Here is a 26,075-nt window from a genome sequence, read left to right as displayed (position 1 = left end):
TCTGGTCTGGAAAAAATGGGTTCCAAGGATTAAATTGGAGAAATTGCAATTGCCTAAAGACGAAGGGGGGGGGGGTAGCGCTGCCAAATGCCTGGATATATTACCTGGCTGCCCAGAGCCAACAATTTAAGGGGTGGGAGGACACAGAGACCTGGGGCTCCAGTGCACGTTTATTGTCATATTTGGGGGGAGGACTCAACCCACTAGAGGGTCTGGAAGCGCATACCTTTAAGAGATTGGCGAGTGCTAAACCAACGTTACTCCTGATACATAAAATATGGTGGCAGTGCAAACAGATCCTGGGAGTGGGAATGTGTACCAAATATACTCCCCTATGGCATAATCCGGTCTTGTGGGAATTATACCAATTAGAGGGCATGCAAAAATGGGAATCGGCAGGGGTTAGGCGATTACAACACCTGTATGATGATAACGGGCTGAGATCATTTCAGCAGTTGAAAGACCTATTTCCACTGGAGCACAATATGTTTTACCAATATTTGCAGATCCATCATGCCCTACAGGCGCAGGCGCATGTGGTGGACCTGACGGTCTGTGCTCTTGGGGTCCTAGAGTATGTGGGACGGGCTGACACGACCAAAGGCCTGATCTCAATGGCGTACAGGAGCTTACTGTCCAAACACTTGGGAAACACAATGGTGCTGGTAAAAGCGAAATGGGAACAGGATGTCGGTCCATTGACCGAGGAGGAGTGGGAGATATTAGCGTCCACATGTCACTTATCGCTCAGTCTGGCGCAAAGGAGATCACAACTCTTCCTGATACACAGAGTGTACCGCACCCCGTGGGTATTAAAACAGATGGGTATTAGAGCGGATGCTAAATGTCGTAGGTGCACGGAGGAGAAGGCGGACATATTGCATATGTTTTGGTCATGTGAGGCCCTGAGGACCCTATGGGGGGAAATATTGGACCTGATAAAGCAGGTGTATGGTTGGGAATTGGCGGCAGACCCTAAAGTTATGTTGTTGGGAGCGGTGGGAGAATTGGAGAGTGACAGAATGGCAAGCCTGGCAATTGCCAAGATATTATATCAAACGAGGAAATGCATTGCTAAACACTGGCTGGACGCGGAGCCACCAAGGATGAGGGAAATTGTAGGAATGTTGAACTATAATATCCTGATGGAGCATAAGATATTTTCTAAAAGGGGCACGGAAAAAAAATTTGAGAAACAATGGAGCAGATGGATGGCCTGTCCTGAGGTGCTGACACCTGAACTGAGCAGACTAAGGGCGAGAGTCGTCTGAGGAACTGGAGGTGATAGAGTCTGGAGTAAAGAAGGGGTGGTGGGGAAACTTGATAAGAGACATGTGCTCTGACCAGGAATGGTACTAGAAACAAACGGCGGAGATATAGTGGGGGGCTGTGCGGGGAGGGGGGAAAGGGGGGAAAGGGGGGAAGTTGGGGATTTCCTGATATGCTGTCACTATTGTATACGATGTTGGAAAATTGTAATGTGAATGTTAATGTGTTATTTCATTTCTGTGTTCGTATCAATAAAATTGGATTGTTTTAAAAAAAAAAAAAAAAAAATAGAGCAAAAACTGATCAAAAAGTCACATGCACCCCATGAAAACTACAATGAATTCCTCAAGGGGTCTAGTTTCCAAAATAGTGTCACTTTTGGGGGGTTTCCACTGTTTTGGCACCACAAGACCTCTTCAAACTGGACATGGTGCCTAATAAAAAGGAGGCCTCATAATCCTCTAGGTGGTTCTTTGCTTCGGAGGCCGGTGCTTCAGTCCATTACCACACTAGGACCACATCTGTGATATTTCTCAAAACTGGAGAATCTGGGCAATAGGTATTGAGTAATGTTTCTCGGGGTAAAACCTTCTGTTTTACAGAAAAAAAAGGAATAAAAACAATTTTCTTACAAAAAAACTGAAATATGTAAATTTCACCTCTACTTTGCTTTAAATTCTTGTGAAACACCTAAAAGGTTAATAAACTTTCTGAATGCTGTTTTGAATATTTTGAGGGGCCTAGTTTCTAAAATGGGGTGTTTTATAGGGGTTTCTAATATATAGGCCCCCCCAAAGCCACTTCAGAACTAAACTGGTAACTTAAAAAAAAAAAAAAAGAGGCTTTTTCTTATACCACACCCCAATGTACTGTATGGCCGTGTCCAGGATGCGTTATGAGGCAATACTTCGCTTCTTACATTATACTGATAATGAGCAGCGCCCACCCCGAGATGACCCCAGTTTTGACCGTTTGTATAAACGGAGACCCCTATTAGACCATTTTAGTGCCCGGTTTTCCAAAGCATACACCCCCGAGAATTGTATTTCTATTGATGAGTCCCTGGTCCATTTTAAAGGGAGGTGTAATGGCAGGAAGGAGGTGAAGGGAAAGTGAGCCCTAATCTACCCACCGCCCTGTCCCTGCCTACTTGCAACGACCCGCCCTAGGCGACGAGGTACAACTGGGCGGCGGTCCCTACGCTGGCTAAGTGCACAGGAAGACAAACAGGGAACACGCAAGGGAAGGGGCAGTAGCCACGGAACGCCACGAGGAAACGGGGCGGCGAACGAACAGTCAGGACCAGGACGAAGTGAGTACACCCGAGCTGGCACGGAGACAGAAGCAAGCCAGGGCAAGCAAGCAGGTAAAGCAGAACTGCAGCAAGGCAGAAGCACGGCAGAAGCAGGCTGGAGCAAGCAGCAGTGGGGCCAGGAATCCAAAAGAATTACAAGCACTGAGGGAGAGCACAGGGCAGGTAATAAAGGGCAGGGGGCGGAGCTAACTCCGAGAGACCAGGCCGCGATAGGCTCTCCCACTCCTGAGCCTGCCACCCTGGTTGGTGGGAGATGGTGTCAGTCGAGCAGGTCTGGCCTCAGGTGTGGATTGATTAATCCCAGGAGTATAGCTAGATGAAGTACCTGGCAGATCCCTAACAGTACTCCCCCTTTTATGAGGGGCCACCGGACCCTTACTAAGGGGACCCGGTTTAGTGGGGAAGAGGAGGTGGAACCTCCTGATCAATACCCCAGCGTGAACATCACGGGCAGGTACCCAAGTCCTCTCCTCCGGCCCGTATCCTCTCCAATGGACCAGGTACTGGAGGGAGCCCTGGACCATCCTACTGTCCATAATCTTGGCCACCTCGAATTCCACCCCCTCAGGGGTGAGAACGGGAACAGGAGGTATCCTCGAGGGGGACCAGGACGGGGAGCAGCGTTTAAGGAGGGAGGCATGGAAGACGTCATGTATGCGAAAGGATGGGGGGAGCTCCAGACGGAAGGATACAGGGTTGAGGACTTCAATGATCTTATAAGGTCCAATAAATCGGGGAGCAAACTTCCTGGACGGGACCTTAAGGCGCAAGTTCCTGGACGACAACCAGACCAAATCCCCGACGACAAACCGGGGGTTAGCAGAACGTCTACTATCCGCCTGAATCTTTTGTGCGCTCTGGGACGCCTCTAGGTTCTTCTGAACCTGGGCCCAGACAGTGCACAGTTCCCGATGAACCTCCTCTACCTCAGGATTATTGGAACAACCAGGGGAGACGGAGGAGAACCTTGGGTTAAACCCGAAATTACAGAAAAACGGGGAGACCCCTGACGAGTTACTGACCCGGTTATTCAGGGAAAATTCAGCAAGGGGAAGGAATGAGACCCAATCGAATTGACAGTCAGAGATGAAACACCTTAAATATTGTTCCAGGGATTGGTTGGTCCTTTCCGTTTGGCCATTAGTTTCGGGATGGAAGGCGGAGGAGAAGGACAGATCAATCTCCAACTTTTTACAAAAAGCTCTCCAAAATAAGGAAACAAATTGTACCCCTCTGTCAGAAACGATATTGACTGGGGCCCCATGGAGACGCAGGATGTGTTTCACAAACAAAGAAGCTAACGTCTTGGCGTTAGGTAGCTTCTTAAGGGGCACAAAGTGGCACATCTTGCTGAAGCGGTCGACTACCACCCACACCACCGACTTGCCCTGAGATGGAGGCAAATCGGTGATAAAATCCATGGAGATATGGGTCCAAGGTCTCTGGGGAATGGGCAAGGAACGTAGTAGGCCCGCAGGTCGGGACCTAGGGGTTTTGGACCTAGCGCAAACCTCACAAGCGGCGACGTAAGCCCTAACATCTTTAGGCAACCCAGGCCACCAATAGTTTCTGGTAATGAGGTGTTTGGTGCCCAAGATGCCAGGATGACCAGATAGAGCGGAGTCATGGTTTTCCCTGAGTACCCTCAGCCGGTATTGCAGGGGAACAAACAGTTTGTCCCCAGGGACGTTCCCGGGAGCTGCACCCTGATCAGCCGCGATATCAGAAGCTAAATCAGAATCCGTGGCAGAGACGATTATACCAGGGGGTAAAATACAAGCGGGATCCTTCTCGGAAGGAGGATTGGCCATGAAACTACGTGAAAGAGCGTCAGCCTTAATATTCTTGGACCCAGCCCTATAGGTAACCAAGAAATTAAATCTGGTAAAGAATAGTGCCCACCGAGCTTGTCTAGGATTAAGCCTCCGGGCCGATTCTAGGAAAACCAGATTCTTGTGATCCGTAAGGACCTTTACCTGGTGTCTGGCCCCCTCCAGGAAGTGCCGCCACTCCTCAAAAGCCCATTTAATGGCTAGAAGTTCGCGGTTACCAATATCATAGTTACTCTCCGTGGGCGAAAACTTCCTAGAGAAGTAAGCACAGGGGCGGAGATGGGTGAGGGAGCTGGTACCCTGGGACAAGACGGCCCCCACTCCCACCTCGGAAGCGTCAACCTCCACAATAAATGGCTCCTCTTGGTTGGGCTGAATCAGCACGGGGGCCGAGATAAAGCACTTCTTGAGAGTCTCAAAGGCCTGGACGGCCTCAGGGGGCCAATGGAGGACATCGGCACCCTTGCGGGTAAGGTCCGTAAGAGGCTTAGCGACGACCGAGAAGTTGGCAATAAATCTCCTGTAATAGTTGGCGAACCCTAAAAAACACTGTAACGCCTTAAGGGAGGCAGGTTGGACCCATTCCGCCACAGCTTGAACCTTGGCAGGGTCCATGCGGAATTCATGAGGAGTGAGGATTTGCCCTAAAAATGGTATCTCCTGTACCCCAAAGACACATTTTTCAGTCTTAGCAAACAGATTATTCTCCCGAAGGACCTGGAGCACCTTCCTGACATGCTCCACGTGGGAGGACCAGTCCTTGGAAAACACCAGTATGTCATCAAGGTACACAACAAGAAAATTACCCAGGTACTCTCTCAGGATTTCATTAATAAAATTCTGGAAGACAGCAGGGGCATTACACAACCCAAAGGGCATGACCAGGTATTCGAAATGACCCTCGGGTGTGTTGAACGCAGTTTTCCACTCATCCCCCTCTTTGATGCGGATAAGGTTATATGCCCCCCGTAGATCGAACTTAGAAAACCATTGGGCTCCCTGAACCTGATTAAAAAGATCCGGAATCAAAGGAAGTGGGTACTGGTTCCTTACGGTGACCTTATTCAGGTTACGATAATCAATGCACGGCCTAAGACCACCATCCTTCTTCCCCACGAAGAAGAAGCCAGCACCTACAGGAGAAGTCGAGGGGCGAATGAAACCCTTGGCCAGGCATTCTTGGATATACACCCTCATCGCTTCACGTTCAGGACATGAAAGATTAAATATCCTACCCTTAGGAAGCTTGGCACCAGGCACCAAATCGATAGCGCAATCGTAATCTCTATGGGGGGGCAACACCTCGGAGGCCTCTTTAGAAAACACATCGGCGAAGTCCTGAACAAACTCAGGAAGCGTGTTTACCTCCTCCCGGGGAGAAATAGAGTTAACAGAAAGACATGACATAAGACATTCATTACCCCATTTGGTGAGATCCCCAGTATTCCAATCAAATGTGGGATTATGCAACTGCAACCAGGGAAGACCTAATACCAGATCAGACGATAATCCCTGCATCACCAGTACAGAGCACTGCTCCAAATGCATGGAGCCAACCAGGAGTTCAAAAACAGGAGTATGCTGAGTAAAATAACCATTAGCAAGGGGGGTTGAGTCGATTCCTACTACAGGGATGGGATAAGGTAAATCAATACAAGGCATCTTTAGAGACATAGCAAAATCCACAGACATGATATTAGCAGATGAGCCAGAATCCACGAAAGCACTGCCCGTGGCAGACCGGCCAGCAAACGAGACCTGAAAGGGAAGCAAAATTTTATTGCGTTTCACATTAACGGGAAATACCTGTGCGCCCAAGTGACCTCCCCGATGATCACTTAGGCGCGGAAGTTTTCCGGCTTCTTATTCTTGCGCCTGGGACAGGTGTTCAGTAGATGCTTGTCGTCCCCACAGTAGAAGCAGAGACCATTCATTCTGCGAAACTCTCTACGTTGTCGAGGGGACATGGAGGCCCCGAGTTGCATAGGTACCTCCGAGTCCTCCGTGGAGGGGCGAGGAGACGGGACCTCGGGGGGAATCACAGAAAAGTCAGAGGGGAGCACACTGAAGCGTTCTAGCTGACGTTCCCTGAGACGTCGGTCAAGTCGTACTGCTAGGGCCATAACCTGGTCAAGGGAGTCAGGCGAGGGGTAGCTAACCAGCAGATCCTTCAGGGCGTCAGATAATCCTAACCTAAACTGGCACCTTAGGGCCGGATCGTTCCACTGAGAAGCTACGCACCACTTCCTAAAATCAGAACAGTATTCCTCAACCGGTCTCCTACCCTGACGTAAGGTCACCAGCTGACTCTCGGCTAAAGCAGTCCTGTCAGTCTCGTCGTAAATGAGTCCGAGGGCAGAGAAAAAACGATCAACAGAGGAAAGTTCAGGGGCGTCAGGAGCCAAGGAGAAGGCCCACTCTTGGGGCCCTTCCTGGAGTCGGGATATGATGATACCCACCCGCTGGTTCTCGGAACCTGAGGAGTGGGGCTTTAGGCGGAAATACAGTCTGCAACTCTCCCGGAAGGAGAGAAACGTCTTACGGTCCCCTGAAAACCGGTCAGGTAACTTGAGGTCGGGTTCTAGAGGTGAGGTGAGGGGTACTACTAAAGCAGCGTCACCCTGATTGACTCTTTGGGCCAGGGCCTGGACCTGTAGGGAGAGGCCCTGCATCTGCTGGGTCAGGGTCTCAAGGGGGTCCATGATAGCGTCAGCGTAGGAGAAATGGTAGACTAGGTAAGGGCTTGTAATTATGTAATGGCAGGAAGGAGGTGAAGGGAAAGTGAGCCCTAATCTACCCACTGCCCTGTCCCTGCCTACTTGCAACGACCCGCCCTAGGCGACGAGGTACAACTGGGCGGCGGTCCCTACGCTGGCTAAGTGCACAGGAAGACAAACAGGGAACACGCAAGGGAAGGGGCAGTAGCCACGGAACGCCACGAGGAAACGGGGCGGCGAACGAACAGTCAGGACCAGGACGAAGTGAGTACACCCGAGCAGGCACGGAGACAGAAGCAAGCCAGGGCAAGCAAGCAGGTAAAGCAGAACTGCAGCAAGGCAGAAGCACGGCAGAAGCAGGCTGGAGCAAGCAGCAGTGGGGCCAGGAATCCAAAAGAATTACAAGCACTGAGGGAGAGCACAGGGCAGGTAATAAAGGGCAGGGGGCGGAGCTAACTCCGAGAGACCAGGCCGCGATAGGCTCTCCCACTCCTGAGCCTGCCACCCTGGTTGGTGGGAGATGGTGTCAGTCGAGCAGGTCTGGCCTCAGGTGTGGATTGATTAATCCCAGGAGTATAGCTAGATGAAGTACCTGGCAGATCCCTAACAGGAGGCTTCAATTCCACCAGTACCTGCCGTGTAAGAGGGCAAGGTATGGCGTGAAGATGTATAAGTTGTGCGAGAGTGCATCAGGGTATACTTACAAGGACAGCAGTATTCAGCCCTTAGAATGCCCCCCCTTACTGGGAGTTAACGCAAAAATTGGGTGGGATTTGGTGCACCCACTGCTGGACCAGGTTTACCACCTCTAACTGGATAATTTTTATACCAGCGTCCTACTCTTCAAGTGCCTCGCTTCCAGAAGTACTGTGGCATGCGGCACTGCTAGAAGAAATCGGAGAGGCCTCCTGTGAAGGATTTGCCTGACACAGCTTCTGTGTCAATGCCCGTGGTTAATAAGCCTGCATCTGTGTCTAGGTCTGCTAGAGTGACTCGATCTGCTACCACTCAGGCTGGTAGGCTGAGGAGTGGGAGAGCCTATCGCAGCCTGGCCAGACGGTTCTAGCTCCCGCCCTTGGTCTACTTATAACTTCATTTGATGCTTGTCCTTTGCCTGTGATTCTCTTGTTTCCTGGCTCTGCTGTTTCTGCTGTTACCATTGACCTCTGCTTCATATTGACCCTGGCTTGACTGACTATTCTCCTGCTCTGCATTTGTTAACACGTACACTCCTGGTTTGACTCGGCTCATCCACTACTCTGTTGCTCACGGTTTTGCCGTGGACAACTGCCCCACTTCCCTTTGCTTTTGTGTACCCTTGTCTTGTTTGTCTGTCGTGCACATATTGAGCATATGGACCGTCGCCCATTTGTACACCGTCGCCTAGGACGGGCTGTGAAAGTAGGCAGGGTCTGAGTGGCGGATAGATTAGGGCTCACCTGTCTGTCTCCCTATCCTGACATTACACCTCCCTAAGACACTGCTTGGGCAAACAAGAAGGGGTGGAAGCAGGGCACATTCTAGCAGCAACATATTGTGTGTTAAGTACAAGGACAAGAGAGATGTCGTTGTATTGACAACAATACATGGCCATACCAGTGCCCATGTACCTGTACGAGGTACCAGTACAGAGAGCCCCAAACCAGACTGCATCCTGGACTACAATAGGTGCATGGGAGGGGTGGACTTGTCAGATCAAGTCCTGAAGCCCTACAGCGCCATGCGGTGTGGTATAAGAAGCTGGCCGTGCACATCATTCAGATTGCATTGTTTAATGCGTACCTACTACATCGATGTAAAGGCCAGATGGGAACTTTCCTGGAATTTCAAGAGGTGGTTATCAAGAACCTAATCTTTAGGGACCATGAAGGGGGGCACCAAGTACTTCTGGAAGCAAGGCAACACACATCGTACCAGGGCAATACTTTCCAGGAGGAGTTCCCCAAACTGGCAAGAAGGGAAAAAGTCAAAAGAAGTGCAAAGTATGCTATAAGAGGGGGATAGGGTAAGACACAATATATCAATATGACACGTGTCCCGAAAAACCAGGGCTCTGTATGAAAGTGTTTTAAAATGTATCATACATCCCTTGATTTTCAATCTACCCCAGTTTTACTTACCATGATGCACTCCGCACAGCTTATCCCCCTCATCTTTACACTCTGGGCCCTGCTGTCTGCCCAGGCAGCTGTTAACATCCACATGTAGGGTATTGCTGTACCCGTGAGAACCCACATTACTGTTTATGGGATGTATGTCTCCGGTGGCGCATGCTGGGCACAATATATCGGACACTGAAATGGCATATATGTATAGAAAATTGCAAATCTCACTCTGCACTATCTGCTGCGCATTATCTTTTACACAATACCTGTGGGGTCAAAATGCTCACTACACCTCTAGATGAATGCCTTAAGGGGTGTCGTTTTTAAAACGGGGTCACTTCTCGGGGGTTTCAACTGTACTGGTACCTCAGGGGTTTCTGCATACATGACTTAGTACCAGAAAATCCCCAGTAGGCCAAATGGTGGTCCTTTCCTTCTTAGCCCTCCCATGGGCCCAGTTTATCACACATTTTTTTTAATTCACAGCCCATTTCAAATAAATTCTGAGAATAAACTGTGGGGTCTAAATGGTCACAACACCCATAAATGAATTCCTTGAGGGGTTTAGTTTCCAAAATGGGGTCACTTCTGGTGGGTTTCCATTGCTTTGATACCTCTGGGGCTCTGCAAATTCGACATGGCACCCGAAAACCAATCCAGCAAAATCTGGACTCCAAAGAACACATAGCGCTTCTTTCCTTCTGAGACCTCCCATGGGCCCAAACGGCAGTTTATCACCACAAATGGGATATTACCGCACTCAGGACAAATTGGGCAACAAAATGGGGCATTTTCCATGCGAAAATAAGAAATTTTGATCAAAAATGACATCTTATTGGAAAACATTTCATCTTTTTAATTTCACAGCCCAATTCAAAGACGCTCTGTGAAAAAACTGTGGGGTCAAAATGGTAACAACAACCATAAATGAATTCCTTGAGGGGTGCAGTTTCCAAAATGGGGTCACTTTTGAGGGATTCCTACTTTTTTGGCACCTAAACACCTCTTCAAACCTGGCATGCTGCCTAAAATATATTCTAATAAAAATGAGGCCCCAAAATGCACTAGGTGCTTCTTTGCTTCTGGGGCTTGTGTTTTAGTCCAAGAGCACACTAGAGCCACATGTGGGACATTTCTAAAAACGGCAGAATCTGTAAAATACATATTTAGTAGTGTTTCTCTGGTAAAACCTGTGTTACAGAAAAAAATAGAATAAAATTAAATTCAGCAAGAAAAATGAAATTTGCAAATTTCACCTCCACTTTGCTTTAATTCCTGTGAAATGCCTAAAGGGTTAAAAAAAACTTTCTAAATGCTGTTTTGAATACTTTGAGGGGTCTAGTTTTTAAAACGGGAAGTTTTGTGGGTGTTTCTAATACATAGGTGCCTCAAAGCCACTTCAGAACTGAACAGGTACCTTAAAAAAAAGGCTTTTGAAATTTTCTTAAAAATATGAGAAATTGCTGTTTATGTTCAAAAAATCATGCCAATCTAAAGTAGAATTATGGGAAATGTGAACTAGTAAATATTTTGGTTGGTATAACCATCTGTTTTACAAGCAGATGCATTTTTTACTTTAGAAAAATTCTATTTTTTCTACATTTTCTCTAAATTTTGCAATTTTTCATTAATAAACACTGAACATATCAACAACATTTTACAGCTAACATAAAGCCCAATGTCTCACGAGAAAACATTCTCAGAATCGCTTGGATAGGTTTAAGCATTTCGACATTATTACCACATAAAGTTAAATATGTCAGATTTGAAAAATGGGCTCTGAGCCCTAAGTCCCGAACTAGGCTGCGTCCTTAAGTGGTTAAGCAACTATCAAATATATCAATGTTTTACATCTCCTAGCACTCTTTGTCCTAAAGTATATAATCCAGTACATATGGCGGCACGTTCCATACACTCTGTATTGTGTAAGTTGCAGCCGCGCACATAACAATTACCAGTCACACTTATGGATTGATGTTAATGATTTATTTAAGGTTTTTGTGGATCAAAATATATAATGGTAAAGATGACGGTAATACAAGATCCAGCAAAAACTACGGAATATGTCACAGTATATACTGTAGTATCAGTTAGGGGTGGAAAATCTGGATTCGACAGACACAAGAAGAGATGACATATTGTCCTGTTCTGAACCTGGTCTTCTGGGTGATATTGATGCCCTGGTGACCACATTGATGTCTCTTCTGTGACAGATGTTGTAGAAATGTTAAGTCTCGCCATTGGAATTCTTGTAAGATGGCGGATTCTGCCCTTGGTTGTTATTGGTGTTGATGTTCTGTTGATATCTGCTGACTTGTTCTGGGGGGAGAAGCACACAACCCTATTAAATATTGATCATTCAGGCTGCTTGATAAATATAGAGAGGGGACACATCCAGAGGAACTTACCTTTCTATCAGCATTGATGGTGGCTCCTCCGGTGACAGGGAGCGCTATTCTCGCCAGATGTACTGCGGAATTGATGTTTATGCTGCAAGACAAATATTTGCTATTAATGTTCTATAATGTGTGTTTCTTAGCAGACACAAAATCTAGAAGACTTTTTAAGGTGATTTGAGGTAAATAAATTTCTTAATTGATCCTTGGCGTCACACTACAAACCTTGAAGATGGTTGATGCAAGCAGTGGGTCTGACCTAGAGCTGTGCTCGGTATTGGTTCAGAGTGCACAAGACCTATAGGAGGTGCACGAATAGGGTCCCAACCCAATCGTATGTAGAGAAGTATTCGGCACACAGACAAATATGATTCAAAACTTCTTTTGTTTTATTTGTATTGTATTCAAATGGGTAATAGAAACAGGGAGAGAACCTCCAGCTCACCGGTCTGCGTCTCCAACAGCGTCCATCGGATCCCCGCGACGGCCCGCGGTATGAAACAATAATGTAGAGGAAGAGTGATCCAGCGCTGATGTTGGTTTAAAAGGGAAGTGAGAGTCCCATGTTTATTAGAAAAAAAATTTGAGTAAAAATGGAACGGGAGACGCAGTCCCAAAGTGCAAGTAGTCAGGGTATATGCCCAAGCCTACGCGTTTCGAACGCGGTCTGCGTTCTTAATCATGGCAAGAAAGATTGCCATGATTAAGAACGCAGACCGCGTTCGAAACGCGTAGGCTTGGGCATATACCCTGACTACTTGCACTTTGGGACTGCGTCTCCCGTTCCATTTTTACTCAAATTTTTTTTCTAATAAACATGGGACTCTCACTTCCCTTTTAAACCAACATCAGCGCTGGATCACTCTTCCTCTACATTATTGTATTCAAATGCCATGGGCGGAGTGCAACGTTTCGGTCCTAGAAGACCTTCGTCAGGCACTGGAACCCTGTTGGCGTGGATGTATCCTGCTGATGAGCACTGCTGTTCATATCGCGGCTTACCGCGCCAAAAACGAGCGGTAAGCCGCGATATGAACAGCAGTGCTCATCAGCAGGATACATCCACGCCAACAGGGTTCCAGTGCCTGACGAAGGTCTTCTAGGACCGAAACGTTGCACTCCGCCCATGGCATTTGAATACAATACAAATAAAACGAAAGAAGTTTTGAATCATATTTGTCTGTGTGCCGAATACTAGAGCTGTGCTCTTCAGCATGTTACCGGAACTTTCTAATATTCCGATGTTTTATGCCCCGGAGATTGTAACTGTTCCTTAGGAGTCCTGCAAGATGCCAAGTAATGTCTTCCATCAATAGCAATGTTTCTTGTATCCATCATTTTTGCTTAGAAGCTAATGCATCATAAAATGCAGTTGTTCCATCCATTCAGATGACCGGTTCCTTTAGGAAACTCATTGTACTATACTACATACATGCTTACAGTTGGGGAAGTTGTTCCCCAAAGCCCACAACCTTCATTCAGAAATGAAAACGTGTCTAAATACAAGGAGTTGGAATTTTAAGATTGAAAATACTTATTTACACTTTAGTTAAATTAGTTGATAAAATAAATTACAGATACAGAGGAAAACCTAAGAGATGGAAGAACATTTTCACCGCAAACATAATAGACAACTACAAAGCTCTTACCTGTAAGGACATGAACAGATGCAGCTACTTTTTTGTCCTTTCCTCCTAATGCCCGTTACATAGATTTTACGATCAAAGCGTCCACCAGCCAAGGGGATGCTGGAATGAGAAATATATTTATGTAAGACATATGATAATGTTAGCAGGTAACCACACTTTGCTTAGTTTCACATCCTATAATCCTCCAGTACTGTCACCAAGGTGTACAGCCACCTGCCCCAAAGTGTGAGCTCTGGCTATAAGGACCATGTAGTAATGACGGCTACTGAAAGTATCATACCAACAACATGGAGGAAAACATGACTTACTCATCTGAACCGGGCCTGATCTTTACTTCAAAGATGCCAAAAACAGGTCGGTGGTCTGAGGTCTTCAAAACAGGGCAAGAGTCGTATCTCAGGACTCGCACATCTCCCTCACATTGGCTTTTAAACAACACCCTGTCCTGTAGAGGTCATGAAAATAACAAATATCATTAGTGAAATCATATTATAATAGATTATTAAACTGCAAAACAACACAGACCTAAATGTTGGGCCTACTTTATTTATATTGCAAAATATTGAGACTTTATTGCATTTTAGGTTTGACTTGGTCACACAGATTTCATTAAATAAGTATCCTTGACCCATACTGGGCAACGACATATTACACTGGGAAACTGTGATGACAAACTCACTACATAAAAGTAAAATTAACTGAAAGCTTTGTTCATAAGAAATTACTCTTCCAGCTATAAAAATAACAATTCATTACATTGGGGGAGGGGATTCATTATATAATGGGTGCTCTGGCCCATGGATTCTATTGTCTCTCAAGCTCTGTAGACCTGGAAATAAGATATCTTACCGTATATGATGGAATTCTCTGCTTTGCTGATGTATCATAGGTGTCTGTGCCAATGTCAAACTTATATGTAGGAAGGAAATCAATGGTGTGCTCCTTGAACCCTAGAAATATGGACCCTTAAGTTGAAAGAAAAAAAAGTAGTCAGTATTAAAAAAAAAAAGGAGCAATTGATAATTTTAGCACTATATAAGAATTTGGGGAACATATCAACCATCATTTCAGTGATTTGTATTAATCTGTGGAAGTGGTTGTGGTATTAAAGGGGTTTTCCAACTTCTAACAACTAATGACATACTCACCAGATAGGTCATCAGTACATGATCTGTGGTGGTCCGACACCCGGACCCTGCACTAATCAGCTGGTCCGGTGCCTTTGAGCACCGGACGTACATGCCGGATGCAGTTGGCGCCGGCCACGGAATTGCAGCCGAGCTGCAGTACTGCAACTCTGCTCCTATTCAAGTGAATAGGAGGCAGACCTGCAGTTATGCATCATGGCAGCTATGCTATGTAAGGAGCCAACTGCTACCGGCTCCGTACATAGCATTGTGTGGCATAACATCCGGTGCCCGCAGGCCACTGGAGCAGCTTAACGGTGCAGCGTCCAGGTGTCGGACCCGCACCGATGATATACTGATGACCTATCCGGTGGATAGGTGATCAGTTGTCAGAAGGTGGAGAACCCCTTTAATGAAGGTTGAGGAGTGATAGAGATCTGTCTACTAGTAAATATACCATTGTTCTTGGCTTCATTCAGATGGTCGTGTTTGAGGAGACTGGACATATCTTTTCCTTCGATCTTCTGCAGAAGAGATTCCACATTTTTTCTGTCCTCTTTAAGTTGAAAATTGAGGTCTCCAAACCAAAACACCCGATCAAAGCGGCTGGTGACGTCCACTGTAGAATAAAAATAAATAAAAAAATTATAGCACATGACTGCATTAGACTCAACGGAGACAAATAGAGAGATAAAAGGATCCATAGGTTCAACCACATAAGTAATACTCACAGGCATTGGAGTTGATTCTTTCCGGAATAATTTGAGGCAGACGGAGACCCTCAGTAATGGTTTTATAGTCCTGGATCCTCTTGTTGACTGCCCCAACTGCCAACAAAAAAATACATATTAGCAGTGGCGGATGATCATATGGGCGGCCCCAATCGCATATTATTTTCAAAAAAACACATTGCAGCGCGCCACCGCCGCTAATGGAGAGGAGGGGTGGGTGTGAGGGATTATACGGCCGCACCGTCCGCCCTGCTGCCTCTCAGAGGGGGAGGCAGCGCAACTGAAACCAGCCGCCGCCACCCCCTCCTGCACTAATTCTACCTGCGTGTATCTGTATTACTGGCCACTCACAACATAGAATGAGATTGATAGATTAGAAAAAGTTTGATCAAACTGGAACAAACCTTTTATTTTTACCAAAACATAAGTACAGATCTCTTGATATCATCCCATATATTTCAGTTAATTATCAAATAGCAGCAATTTTATACAAAGTAAAACTGTACATGGTCATATATTAATATTGTAAATACTTACATCTCAGATGTGAATTAATAAAAAGGAAAGATGTTCCAAAGACGGTGAAGGCAACACCCAAGGCTCCTTTAGTTTTCACATGGTGGAATAGCCTGGTTGTTACATGGGTGTGCTCTACCTCTGTATAAGAAATTAAACACAAAAAGACGGGTCAGTGGTTAAGAGTACTACATGCAACAATGGAATAGCAATTATTTCCAATTAAACTATGGAAATATTACTAGAACATAATTTCATACTTTGTAACTGTGGTGTGAACTTTTAGATCTCCAATACTCAGAAGTCAAGAATCTGAGAGCCAAGCTCTTAGGCATCTAAGTCTAATAACTAAATAAGATGTTCCAGCTAATGACTACATTCAAGACTTCTTATGTAGACGTAGGAATGTGAATCTTACCTGAGCAGAACCAGATTAGTTCCCGTCGAACAAAGATGGTGAGATACAGGACTCCGAGCCCGGAGGAGTGGTATAATACATAGTGTGGTCCAAGGGTCTCCTGTAATTTTATCTCCCATTCCCGTCTACAAGAAGACACAATTTCAGATTTACATATTAATAAATGACACAAGATTAAGATACTCAACTCATCTGTATCAACACTCCATATAATAATAACCTCTGGGGATACATTTTGAAAATTAAGGAGTGATAATACAATAAGTAGAGCATTGAGAGAGAATTTGTATCAGCCGCCCTGCTGTCCATCTGCAGTCATAGGCTGGTGTAAGACAACCTGAGAAGACTTACCTGTTTGGACATCCTTCCTGAACGCCAATAACATAAATGTCTTTCGTATCATCTGATGGTAACAGCAGATCCTCCACATTTTGCGGGTAATCCTGTTCAAAATATACAAACATTAATATTGTATACAAAGAGCGCCAACTCAACTGACATAGGGTAGAATATAACCTGTCTATGTGATATTCAACTACAAACTAAAGAGACATGGTTACTGGCCCATTTCATCCAACTTGAGCTCGGGCACACTGATGGGTCACAATAAATATTGTACATTACTTCTCACCTTTCCCTCCATATTCCAGGTGGCAACATATAGTCTCAACCGTCTATCTGGGAAATAGCGATCCAGTTCTCTAGCGCCGATCACAGCGCTGCTGCCAAAGTTTCTGTGAAGATATGGGGAGAATTAAAGATCTAGTGACTGTTATACCACAGCTCTGGATATCTGAGCAATGTATGAGAATTATTAGTTACATACCTTTTACGGATATTTTTGGAGCGCAGGCGGGTCAGCAGGCTGAATGCGCTCTTCTTGGTGTTCTTTGACGTAATGTCACAATATTTGCTGTGACTAAGATCGCTGGATTTTTCATCTGCCATATCTTTGATGACAGAAAACTTCTGGAGCGAGATGTTAGGCTCCTCCATAGTTGGTATGTCTCCCATCAGATTTCCTTCATCAGGAATTTGGGAGACGTGATATTTCTTAGATTTTTTCCAAAAGGGCATGGTTGTTTAATGCCCGGGTGCAAAACTGCACCAATGTCCTTGGTAGAAAACCAGGAGACAGTCAAGATAGAATTTGACTAATCGCCTCTAGTTCTCCGAAAATAGGACAAATCGCTAACCGTATAAGCAACACAGTAAGTAACACAGTGTCAATCCAACAGCAAGACCTAGAAAGACCAGAAAACTATAAGGGAGTCGTTACTTGTGATGAAACTAGCTGGAAAAATTAGTTATTAAATAGGGTATTCCTATAACAGAATATTGTCAATCATAAGTGTCAGAGGATCACATGACCTGGGAGCCCCTGTTGATAACATTGTATTAGGTTTGGAAGCTGAAACAATGTATTGGTTGTTAAATTGACCATATGGCATTTTAAAGGGTTGAATTTTTTTTAATATTAATTGATAACCAGAATTTAGAACCTAAGTAATTGGAGTTAGTAATAAATACTTTTTATTGTTATCTTTTTTATTGTTATTATTATTATTATTATGATTATATACATAATTATTAATTTCAATTGTTAATAAGGACACGTTTCCAGGGGATTAGCCTATCCTTCTACAATTTAGTCTGACAAATGCTATTAGGCTGTTTATTCCTGGACTTACTAATATTTTATTACTAAAAAAAATAAAAAATAAAAAAAAAGCAATACTCCTTATAATCATTTATTTATGTACATGATTCAAACATCAAATAGTTTAAATCTTGTAATAAAACCAATACTACCATAGACGCAGTAAGAAACATGGCTATCTAGACTCATCTCAAGACATCACAATAGCGGCACCTGATGTAGGTTGGTTGCATAGCCATACCAGCTAATATTCAGGATTGACCTGATATATAAATAGTATAGTCTACAGACAGAAAACCTAAACTTCATAAATATGAATTCCCTTATAAACATTTATTATGAGAATTACTGGTGTTATAAACTGGAGGGTGTGATAATAAGTTCCCAGAGATTCACATTCTTTGCTTTGTGGTTGCTTTATGAATCTACCAGCAGAATACAGACACCAATTTCTGTCTGCAATCTGCATTCTGTCTATGGAGCAGATGTGACAGGCCACAATATTGCTATTTAAGCAATTTCCTAGTGTATAAGTATGCCAAATAAAAAACACAAATAACACGACAAACACTAGAATTACATGTAAGAATCCAATATTCATAAAGAGACTGATAGATGAGACTGTTCTAGAGACGTAGCAATGATAAAGTACTTACCGTACCGATCACATCCACCTGATAAATGACAGCCCTCTGGCCAGCACTATACTTTATACCTAAGCTCGGTGACATCACAATAGATATACACTCGGTACACTACAGTATATGGCCAAAAGTATATGGACACCAATGGTTGAGACACTGATGTTGGGCAAAAATGTCTGGCTCGCAATTGCCTTTCCAATTCACTCCAAAGGTTTTGTTGGGATTGAGGTCCGGGTTCTGTGCAGATACGCAAGTTCCTCCACATCGAACTTGTCAAACCATGTCTTTAGGGAGCCTCTTTGTGCACAGGGGCACAGTCATACTAGGACAGGAAAGGGTCTTACCCAAACTATTACCACAAAGTTGGAAGCATACAATTGTTTAAATAGTCTTATTAACCCCTACTGGAAAAATGGGGATTTAATCCAACCCCTTACAAACAATCCAGACCATTATACAAACTTCACTCCATTTTATAATAGGCACTATACAGTCCAGTAGGTAGCATTCTCCGGGCAGGCACAAAACGCAAATTCGTCCATTAGATGGCCAGATAGTGAACCGTGATTTATTACTCAACAGAACATGTTTCCCATGCTCCAAAATTCAACAGCGACGTGTTTTACACCCATCCAGCTGATTATTGGCTCAATAATTAGGAGAGGTGTCCAAATACTATTGGCCATATAGTGTAGGTGGATTACCTAACTACACTCGTTATAACTTACAGATCTTAATATGGCATTTTCAATGGCTTTTACATGTTTTTTTTATATTACTTGATCAAAATTCTGAATGTTATTACATTGTGTTAATGTGTTAATTTATGGAATTATTTTTAGGGAATTTACACTAATATAAGGACTTACTACATAACAGTCCCCTAATATCACCATCCTGTAATTTCTCCTTTACAATCGAGAGACAAAATAAGTTCTCAGGGCTGCAGGGAACCAAAATGATGTGCTGTTACCCTGCAAATCTATTATCGGCTGAATGTAGGCTGCCATTTCTTACAGCCTGTGTTCTTTCTATGATATTTAAGCAATTCAATTGTATAATGAAACAAAAAAAGATATTACAACCTCTAATAAACCATATCTTGAAGGCATGGATTCAATGTTCCTAATATAATGGATCGATCAGAGTCAGGTACAGATAGAGAAATGATAGAGAACTTACCGGTCACATCCAACTGAGTGACAGCTCTGTGACCAGCATCATTGCATATACCCAAGCTCTATGACATCACAATAGATGCTTTTATGACCTCACCCATAATTTGCATATTTCAAGTATAGATTTACCATCATTAATAGTAGTGACATCACAATAGATATACCCGGCGTGAGCTGCTTTTATGACCACACACATAATTTGCATATTTCAGTATGGCTTTAACAATATTTTTAATGTTTGATTGTTATTTATATTTTGAATGTAGTTTCTATATTCATAATGTTTCCGTGGACAGACTCTTACCCAGTACTGCCAAGACAGGAGATCAGGGATAGAATTAAAACCCATAATAAATTGTAAAAGTCGGAGATATGGTTCAGTCTTGGTGCATGGAACTTGTAATGTTCATCTCTCACAGTTGGTTTAGTGTGTGTCTAGTTATTACAATCTGGACGGATCTGCAGCTGCTGAACATCTGATAGATAATAATTTCTGTCTGTGTGACATTGAGGAAACAATTAATATTATATTAAAATACATAATCTTTGTAATAAATATGACTAAAAACCTGAAGACCCTCATAAGGTGCTGGGGCTCTGCACCAGTAAGAACATCCTACATGCTGCATCTCCTGTGCTCAGCTCTCGAGGGAATAAAGAGGTGGTAAGAATTGATCTATTCATCCTGAGAGGAGACGGTCAGACCTGATGTGAACGTATTCAGCATAAATAGCTCAGAGATAACTGCACATAATCTCTGCCAGTTGCTCTCCTGTTCTAAAAAGTAGATCTGTGGCACCAGAAGGCGGATAACTTCGGGAACCAACTAAGTTGGAATAGTATATAGATCATAGGCCTCCCAAGAGGGGGTAGAAGACCAACACCCAGATGTATTCATGAAAAATGGCTGCATGATATTTTTATGGATACCACATTCTCTGCAGCATTTGAAGTCAAGAGGACCAAAGAATTCCTGCCTGGTCCCTTAATCCGGGTCACTCCTAAAACCATTGCTGGCCCATTAGGTAAACTGTAAAGACAGGGAGCGACATCAAGAAATGCTTAAGTGATTTACAAATGTCTCATGTCCTCATCATCCAATGGTTGCCAGTGAACCTCATATAACTACAGTATGTATGAAACCCATTAATACCTGAGAAATCCACAGCATGTAGAAGGTTCAATGTGTTTCTTTTATTAGTCATTAATTAAGTGAATAATTTGTCATAATAATGTTTATCGGGCATAAATGTTTCTATATTTCTCAAGTTAGTGGTGTTATATGTGATCCCAGAAATGCACCAATTATCTTTCTAAGCCAAGCTCCGTTTTTCTGATAGAGAGTTCATTCCCTGCTTCCCTTTACACAGCTTTATTGAAATAATAAAATTCTGGGTGCCTGCAGGTACAACTAGGGCAGCTTTCTGTATATGGATTTACTGGATGTTGCATTGCACTAAGTGGAAGTTATATAAATTTATATACAGCAAACAGTACACAGAGACAGCTGCAGAAAGCAGGAATTTTATTATTCAAAGGGGTTATCTGGGTTTTTAAAACTGATGGCCTGTACTTAGGATAGGCTGTCAATATTAGAGCGGGGTGGGTTCGACTCTTGTCACCCTCGCCGATCAGCTATTTGAAGGGTCTGCAACCCTTGTATGAGAGCTGCAGCCTCTTCATTGTTTTCATGGTTTACCTTCTCATTCGTATTAGCACGTGCTGTTACATTTTTAGTGGCTGTGCACGGTATTGCACCCCTGTCCCATTAAAATTAAGGGGTCTTGTTAGTAATTGAATTATAAAAGCTGTAAGGTTTGGAATCTTAATTTATATAGGAGTCCTGTTTAAATTCTGAATTTATATAGGGGTCTGGTCTGGGGTATGAATTAATTCTTGTTACTTAAAATGCTGGGAATTGCTGCAGAAGCAATCGGCCAAAATAGTCTGGGCAGCAGACTCTGCATTTATTATGGCAAGTCGTCATAACAATCTTGGCTGGAAAGGGAAGAAAAGGAAAGAGAACGTCTACAATCAGCGAAGACGTCACCTGTGAGTCACTGGATTTAATGAGGACATGTCAATCCTCCAAACATGTCTATTTTAGCAAATGTTTGTATGCTTTTACCTATCCAAGCGATTGTAAGATTCTTCTCTCGTGACACATTGGACTTTGTTACTGGTAAAACTTGGTAGATACATTCAGTATTTATTTGTGAAAAACACTAAAATTTTGCGAAAATTGCGAATTTTTACAAATTTCTATGTATCTGTTTGTAATACATATGGATATACCACACAAAATAGTTACTAATTAACATTTCCCATATCTCTATTTTAGATTGGCATAGTTTTTTGAACATCCTTTTATTTTTCTAGGACGTTACAAGGCTTAGAACTTTAGCAGACATTCTCACACAAATTTCAAAAGGCTGTTTTTACAGGGACCAGTTCAGTTCTGAAGTGGCTTTGAGGGGCCCATACAATACAACCCCCCATAAAGCACTCCATTTTAAAAACAGTACCCCTCAAAGTATTCAAAACAGCATTTAGAGATTTTCTTAACTCTACAGACCTTTCACAAGAATTAGAGCAACGTAGGGGTGAAATTTACAAATTTCAGGTTTTTTTGCAGAAATACATTTTTAATCCTTTTTTCTCTGTAACACGGAAGGTTTTACGAGATAAACACAACTTAATATTTATTGCCCAGATTCTGCAGTTTTTAGTGTGCTAATTTACTGAAGCACAGGCCTGAGAAGCAATATAGTGCCTAGAGGATCTTGGGGCCTTCTTATTATTAGATTATATTTTATGTACCATGTCAGGTTTGAAGAGGTGCGATGCCAAAACAACGGAAACACCCCAAAAAAGTCCCCATTTTGGAACCTACACCTAACAAGGAATTCATCTTGGCATATAGTGAGCATTTTGACTAGAGATGAGCGAACCGGGACAACCGAACCCGGTTTCGGTCCGAACTTCTGGAAAAGTTTGGTTCGCAGCGAATCCGAACTTCACCGGGTTCGGCCGAACCCGTTTTGACCGAACCCGGTCAAAAATATTATACAAATCGGCAGCCACTTGTCTCTATCAATCACTGATAGAGAAAAGAGGCTGCTGATTAAAAATAAAATAAAAAGCATTTCATACGTACCTGGTCGTTGTCTTGGGGACGAGTCCCTCTTCTTCCTCCAGTCCGACCTTCTTTTCTGACGCGGCATCCTGTGATTGGCTGCAGCGCTCACATGGGCTGTATCGTCATCAAGGAATGTCGTGCCGGATGTCGAGAGGGACGCGTCACCAAGGCAACGGCCAGGAGACCGGACTGGAGGAAGCAGGGAGTTCCCGGTAAGTTTGAACGTCTTTTTTTTTACAGGTTACTCTATATTGTGATCGGTAGTCACTGTCCAGGGTGCTGAAACATATACTGCCGATCAGTTAACTCTTTCAGCACCCTGGACAGTGACTATTTACTGACGTCGCCTAGCAACGCTGTCGTAATGACGGGTGCACACATGTAGCCACCCGTCATTACGGGGCCTCATGCACACGACCGTAAAAACACCTGTTATTACGGGTCGTAATTACGACCCGAAATAGCGGGCCCATAGACTTCTGTTAGCCACGGGTACCTTCCCGTTTTCTCACGGGAAGGTGCCCGTGCCGTTAAAAACATAGAACATGTTCTATTTTTTCATTTTACAGGCCGTGCTCGTAATTACGACTCGTAATTACGAGCACGGCCGGGCACGGCCGGCCACGGGCAGCCGGCCGCTTTTGCGAACCGTGCTGTCATTATAATTATAGCAGCACGGCCCGTAAAATAGAACATGTTCTATTTTTTTTAATGGAACGGGCACCTTCCCGTGAGAAAACGGGAAGGTACCCGTGGGTAACAGAAGTCTATGAGCCCGTTATTGCGGGTCGTAATTACGACCCGCAATAATGGGTGTTTTTACGGTCGTGTGCATAATGGGAGCACGGCTCGCAAAAACGAATGGCTGCCCGTGGCCGGCCGTGCTCATCTCCTGAAATACTCTGTGCTGCCTTAAACTTTGTGGACAGGTCAGGATCCTGTTTCTTTTAAATGCTGCTAGGCAACCCGCTCGATCCACTATATAAGGCTGCGCTACAGTGCAGCATTTAAAAGAAACAGGATCCTGACCTGTCCACAGAGTTTAAGGCAGCACAGAGTATTTCAGGAGATGAGCGTGCAGATTCAGTGCTGCTGTGAACTCTGCTCTTACCATTACGTAGCTCTCAGTCTGTTACCTCTCCTCCACTACTGTCCTCAATAACACCTTCATGATTGGCAAGTCACCACGTAACGGTAAGAGCAGAGTCCACAGCAGCACAGAATATTTCAGGAGATGAGCGTGCGGATCTTGTGCGGGGTGGTGACTTGCCAATCATTTAAAGGTGTTCTTGAGGACAGGAGTGGAGGAGAGGTAACAGACTGAGAGCTACGTAATGGTAAGAGCAGAGTTCACAGCAGCACAGAATATTTCAGGAGAGGAGCGTGCAGATTCTGTGCTGCTGTGAACTCTGCTCTTACCCTTACGTAGCTCAGTCTGTTACCTCTCCTCCACTCCTGTCCTCAATAACACCTTCAGATGATTGGCAAGTCACCACCCCGCACAAGATCCGCATGCTCATCTCCTGAAATACTCTGTGCTGCTGTGAACTCTGGTCTTACCATTACGTGGTGACTTGCCAATCATGTGAAGGTGTTATTGAGGACATGAGTGGAGGAGAGGTAACAGACTGAGAGCTACGTAATGGTAAGAGCAGAATTCACAGCAGCATAGAATCTGCACGCTCCTCTAATGAAATACTCTGTGCTGCTGTGAACTCTGCTCTTACCATTACGTAGCTCAGTCTGTTACCTCTCCTCCACTCCTGTCCTCAATAACACCTTCACATTATTGGCAAGTCACCACCCCGCACAAGATCCGCACGCTCATCTCCTGAAATACTATGTGCTGCTGTGAACTCTGCTCTTACCATTACGTGGTGACTTGCCAATCATGTGAAGGTGTTCTTGAGGACAGGAGTGGAGGAGAGGTAACAGACTGAGAGATACGTAATGGTAAGAGCAGAGTTCACAGCAGCACTGAATCTGCACGCTCATCTCCTGAAATACTCTGTGCTGCCTTAAACTCTATGGACAGGTCAGGATCCTGTTTCTTTTAAATGCTGCACTGTAGCGCAGCCTTATATAGTGGATCGAGCGGGTTCCCCAGCAGCATTTAAAAGAAACAGTGTGTGTGTTTGTGTATGTGTGTGTTTGTGTATATATGTGTGATTGGGTATGTGTCTTTGTCTGTTTTTGTTTTTATATGTGTGTTTGTGTATATGTGTGTGTGTATTTATGTGTGTTTGTGTATATATGGGTGTGTTTGTGTATATGTGTTTGTGTATATGTTTGTGTATATGTGTGTGTATTTATGGGTGTATTTGTGTATATGTTTATGTGTAGATGTTTGTGTGTGTGTGTTTTTGTATATGTGTGTGTTTGTGTATATGTGTGTATATGGGTGTGTGTTTATGTGTGTGTGTTTGTGTATATGTGTTTGTGTATATGTGTGTATTTGTGTATATGTGTGTGTTTGGGTATGTGTGTTTTTGTTTGTATATGTGTTTGTGTATATGTGTTAGTTCGTGTATATGTGTGTGTTTGTGTATATCTTGTTGTGTTTGTGTATAACTGTGTATATGTGTTTGTGTATATGTGTGTGTGTGTGTTTGTGTATATGAGTGTGTTCGTGTATATGTGTGTGTTTGGATATGTGTGTTTTTGTTTGTATATGTGTGAGTTTGTGTATATGTGTGTGTGTTTGTCTGTTTATGTGTGTGTGTGTGTGTGTGTGTATCTTGTTGTGTTTGTGTATATATGTGTGTGTTTGTGTATGGTTGTTTGTTTGTGTGTGCGTGTATATATGTGTGTAGGTGAGTAGAAGTATTGGTATTGTTCACATTGATAACTGTTTTTTTTATGTTGTTGCAGATTTTGATGTACCGATTGGACTACATCTTCGATTCGTTGGACTACTGCGTAGATCTACGTTTTTTCAAATTTTAATAAAATGGTTAACGAGGGTTTTGTTGGGGATTTCTTATTTCAATAAAAAAGAATTGTCTTTGTGTTTTTTTTAAACTTTATTAGTGCCTAGATAATGACAGTTGGCTGATTGACAGCGTCCATTATTAAGGCGGTACTTAGTGTTAGCCGGTGCAGAGGCTAGCACTAACCACCTATTATTACCCCGGTACCCACCACCACCAGGGGTGCCGGGAAGATCTTGGTACGATCCAGTACCCGACCATCTGTTGTGATGGTCGGGTACTGGGGCGGCCGTAGGCTGGTATTATGAGGCTGGGAAGGGCCAAAAACAGTGGTCCTTCCCACCCTTGTAATGCTAGGCTGCTGCTGCTGTGTTGTATCGGGCTGGTTATAAAAATGGGGGGGACCCCCACGTCGTTTTTTTTTTTAATTTAACAAATTTAACAATAGA

The 26,075-nt window shown here is 43.9% G+C and overlaps 1 protein-coding gene and 1 long non-coding RNA gene across 2 annotated transcripts; both read right to left on the bottom strand.

The window, feature by feature from the left end:
- Positions 1–11,209: 11,209 nt before the first annotated feature.
- On the bottom strand, positions 11,210–11,730 carry LOC142674702 (uncharacterized). The gene is made up of 2 exons (XR_012851806.1): positions 11,647–11,730; positions 11,210–11,557 (listed from the first exon to the last, which is right to left on the bottom strand). It is a non-coding gene; the product is annotated as an uncharacterized LOC142674702 (long non-coding RNA).
- A 1,549-nt stretch (positions 11,731–13,279) lies between these two features.
- LOC142674704 (phosphatidylinositol polyphosphate 5-phosphatase type IV-like) lies at positions 13,280–24,259 on the bottom strand. Its single transcript, XM_075847215.1, has 11 exons — positions 24,200–24,259; positions 16,902–16,963; positions 16,707–16,809; positions 16,427–16,518; positions 16,076–16,200; positions 15,679–15,798; positions 15,142–15,237; positions 14,868–15,029; positions 14,133–14,248; positions 13,592–13,728; positions 13,280–13,382 (listed from the first exon to the last, which is right to left on the bottom strand). The coding sequence occupies exons 1-11, from the start codon at positions 24,257–24,259 to the stop codon at positions 13,280–13,282; spliced, it is 1,176 nt and encodes a 391-aa protein (XP_075703330.1).
- Between the last annotated feature and the right edge of the window lie 1,816 nt (positions 24,260–26,075).

Source organism: Rhinoderma darwinii, assembly GCF_050947455.1.
Source record: "Rhinoderma darwinii isolate aRhiDar2 chromosome 2 unlocalized genomic scaffold, aRhiDar2.hap1 SUPER_2_unloc_10, whole genome shotgun sequence".
Lineage (NCBI taxonomy): Eukaryota > Metazoa > Chordata > Amphibia > Anura > Rhinodermatidae > Rhinoderma > Rhinoderma darwinii.
This window is presented reverse-complemented; position numbering and strand designations above follow the sequence as displayed.

Bases quoted from the DNA above. Each gene is read 5' to 3' on its own strand.
- LOC142674704 (XM_075847215.1), bottom strand. From the start codon at position 24,259: ATGGTAAGACCAGAGTTCACAGCAGCACAGAGTATTTCAGGAGATGAG. The intron at 16,810-16,901 runs GTATGTAACTAA...ATATCTTCACAG, and splicing joins TCCAAAAATATCCGTAAAAG to AAACTTTGGCAGCAGCGCTG. The intron at 14,249-14,867 runs GTATATTTACTA...TTTCAACTTAAG, and splicing joins GAATGAAGCCAAGAACAATG to GGTCCATATTTCTAGGGTTC.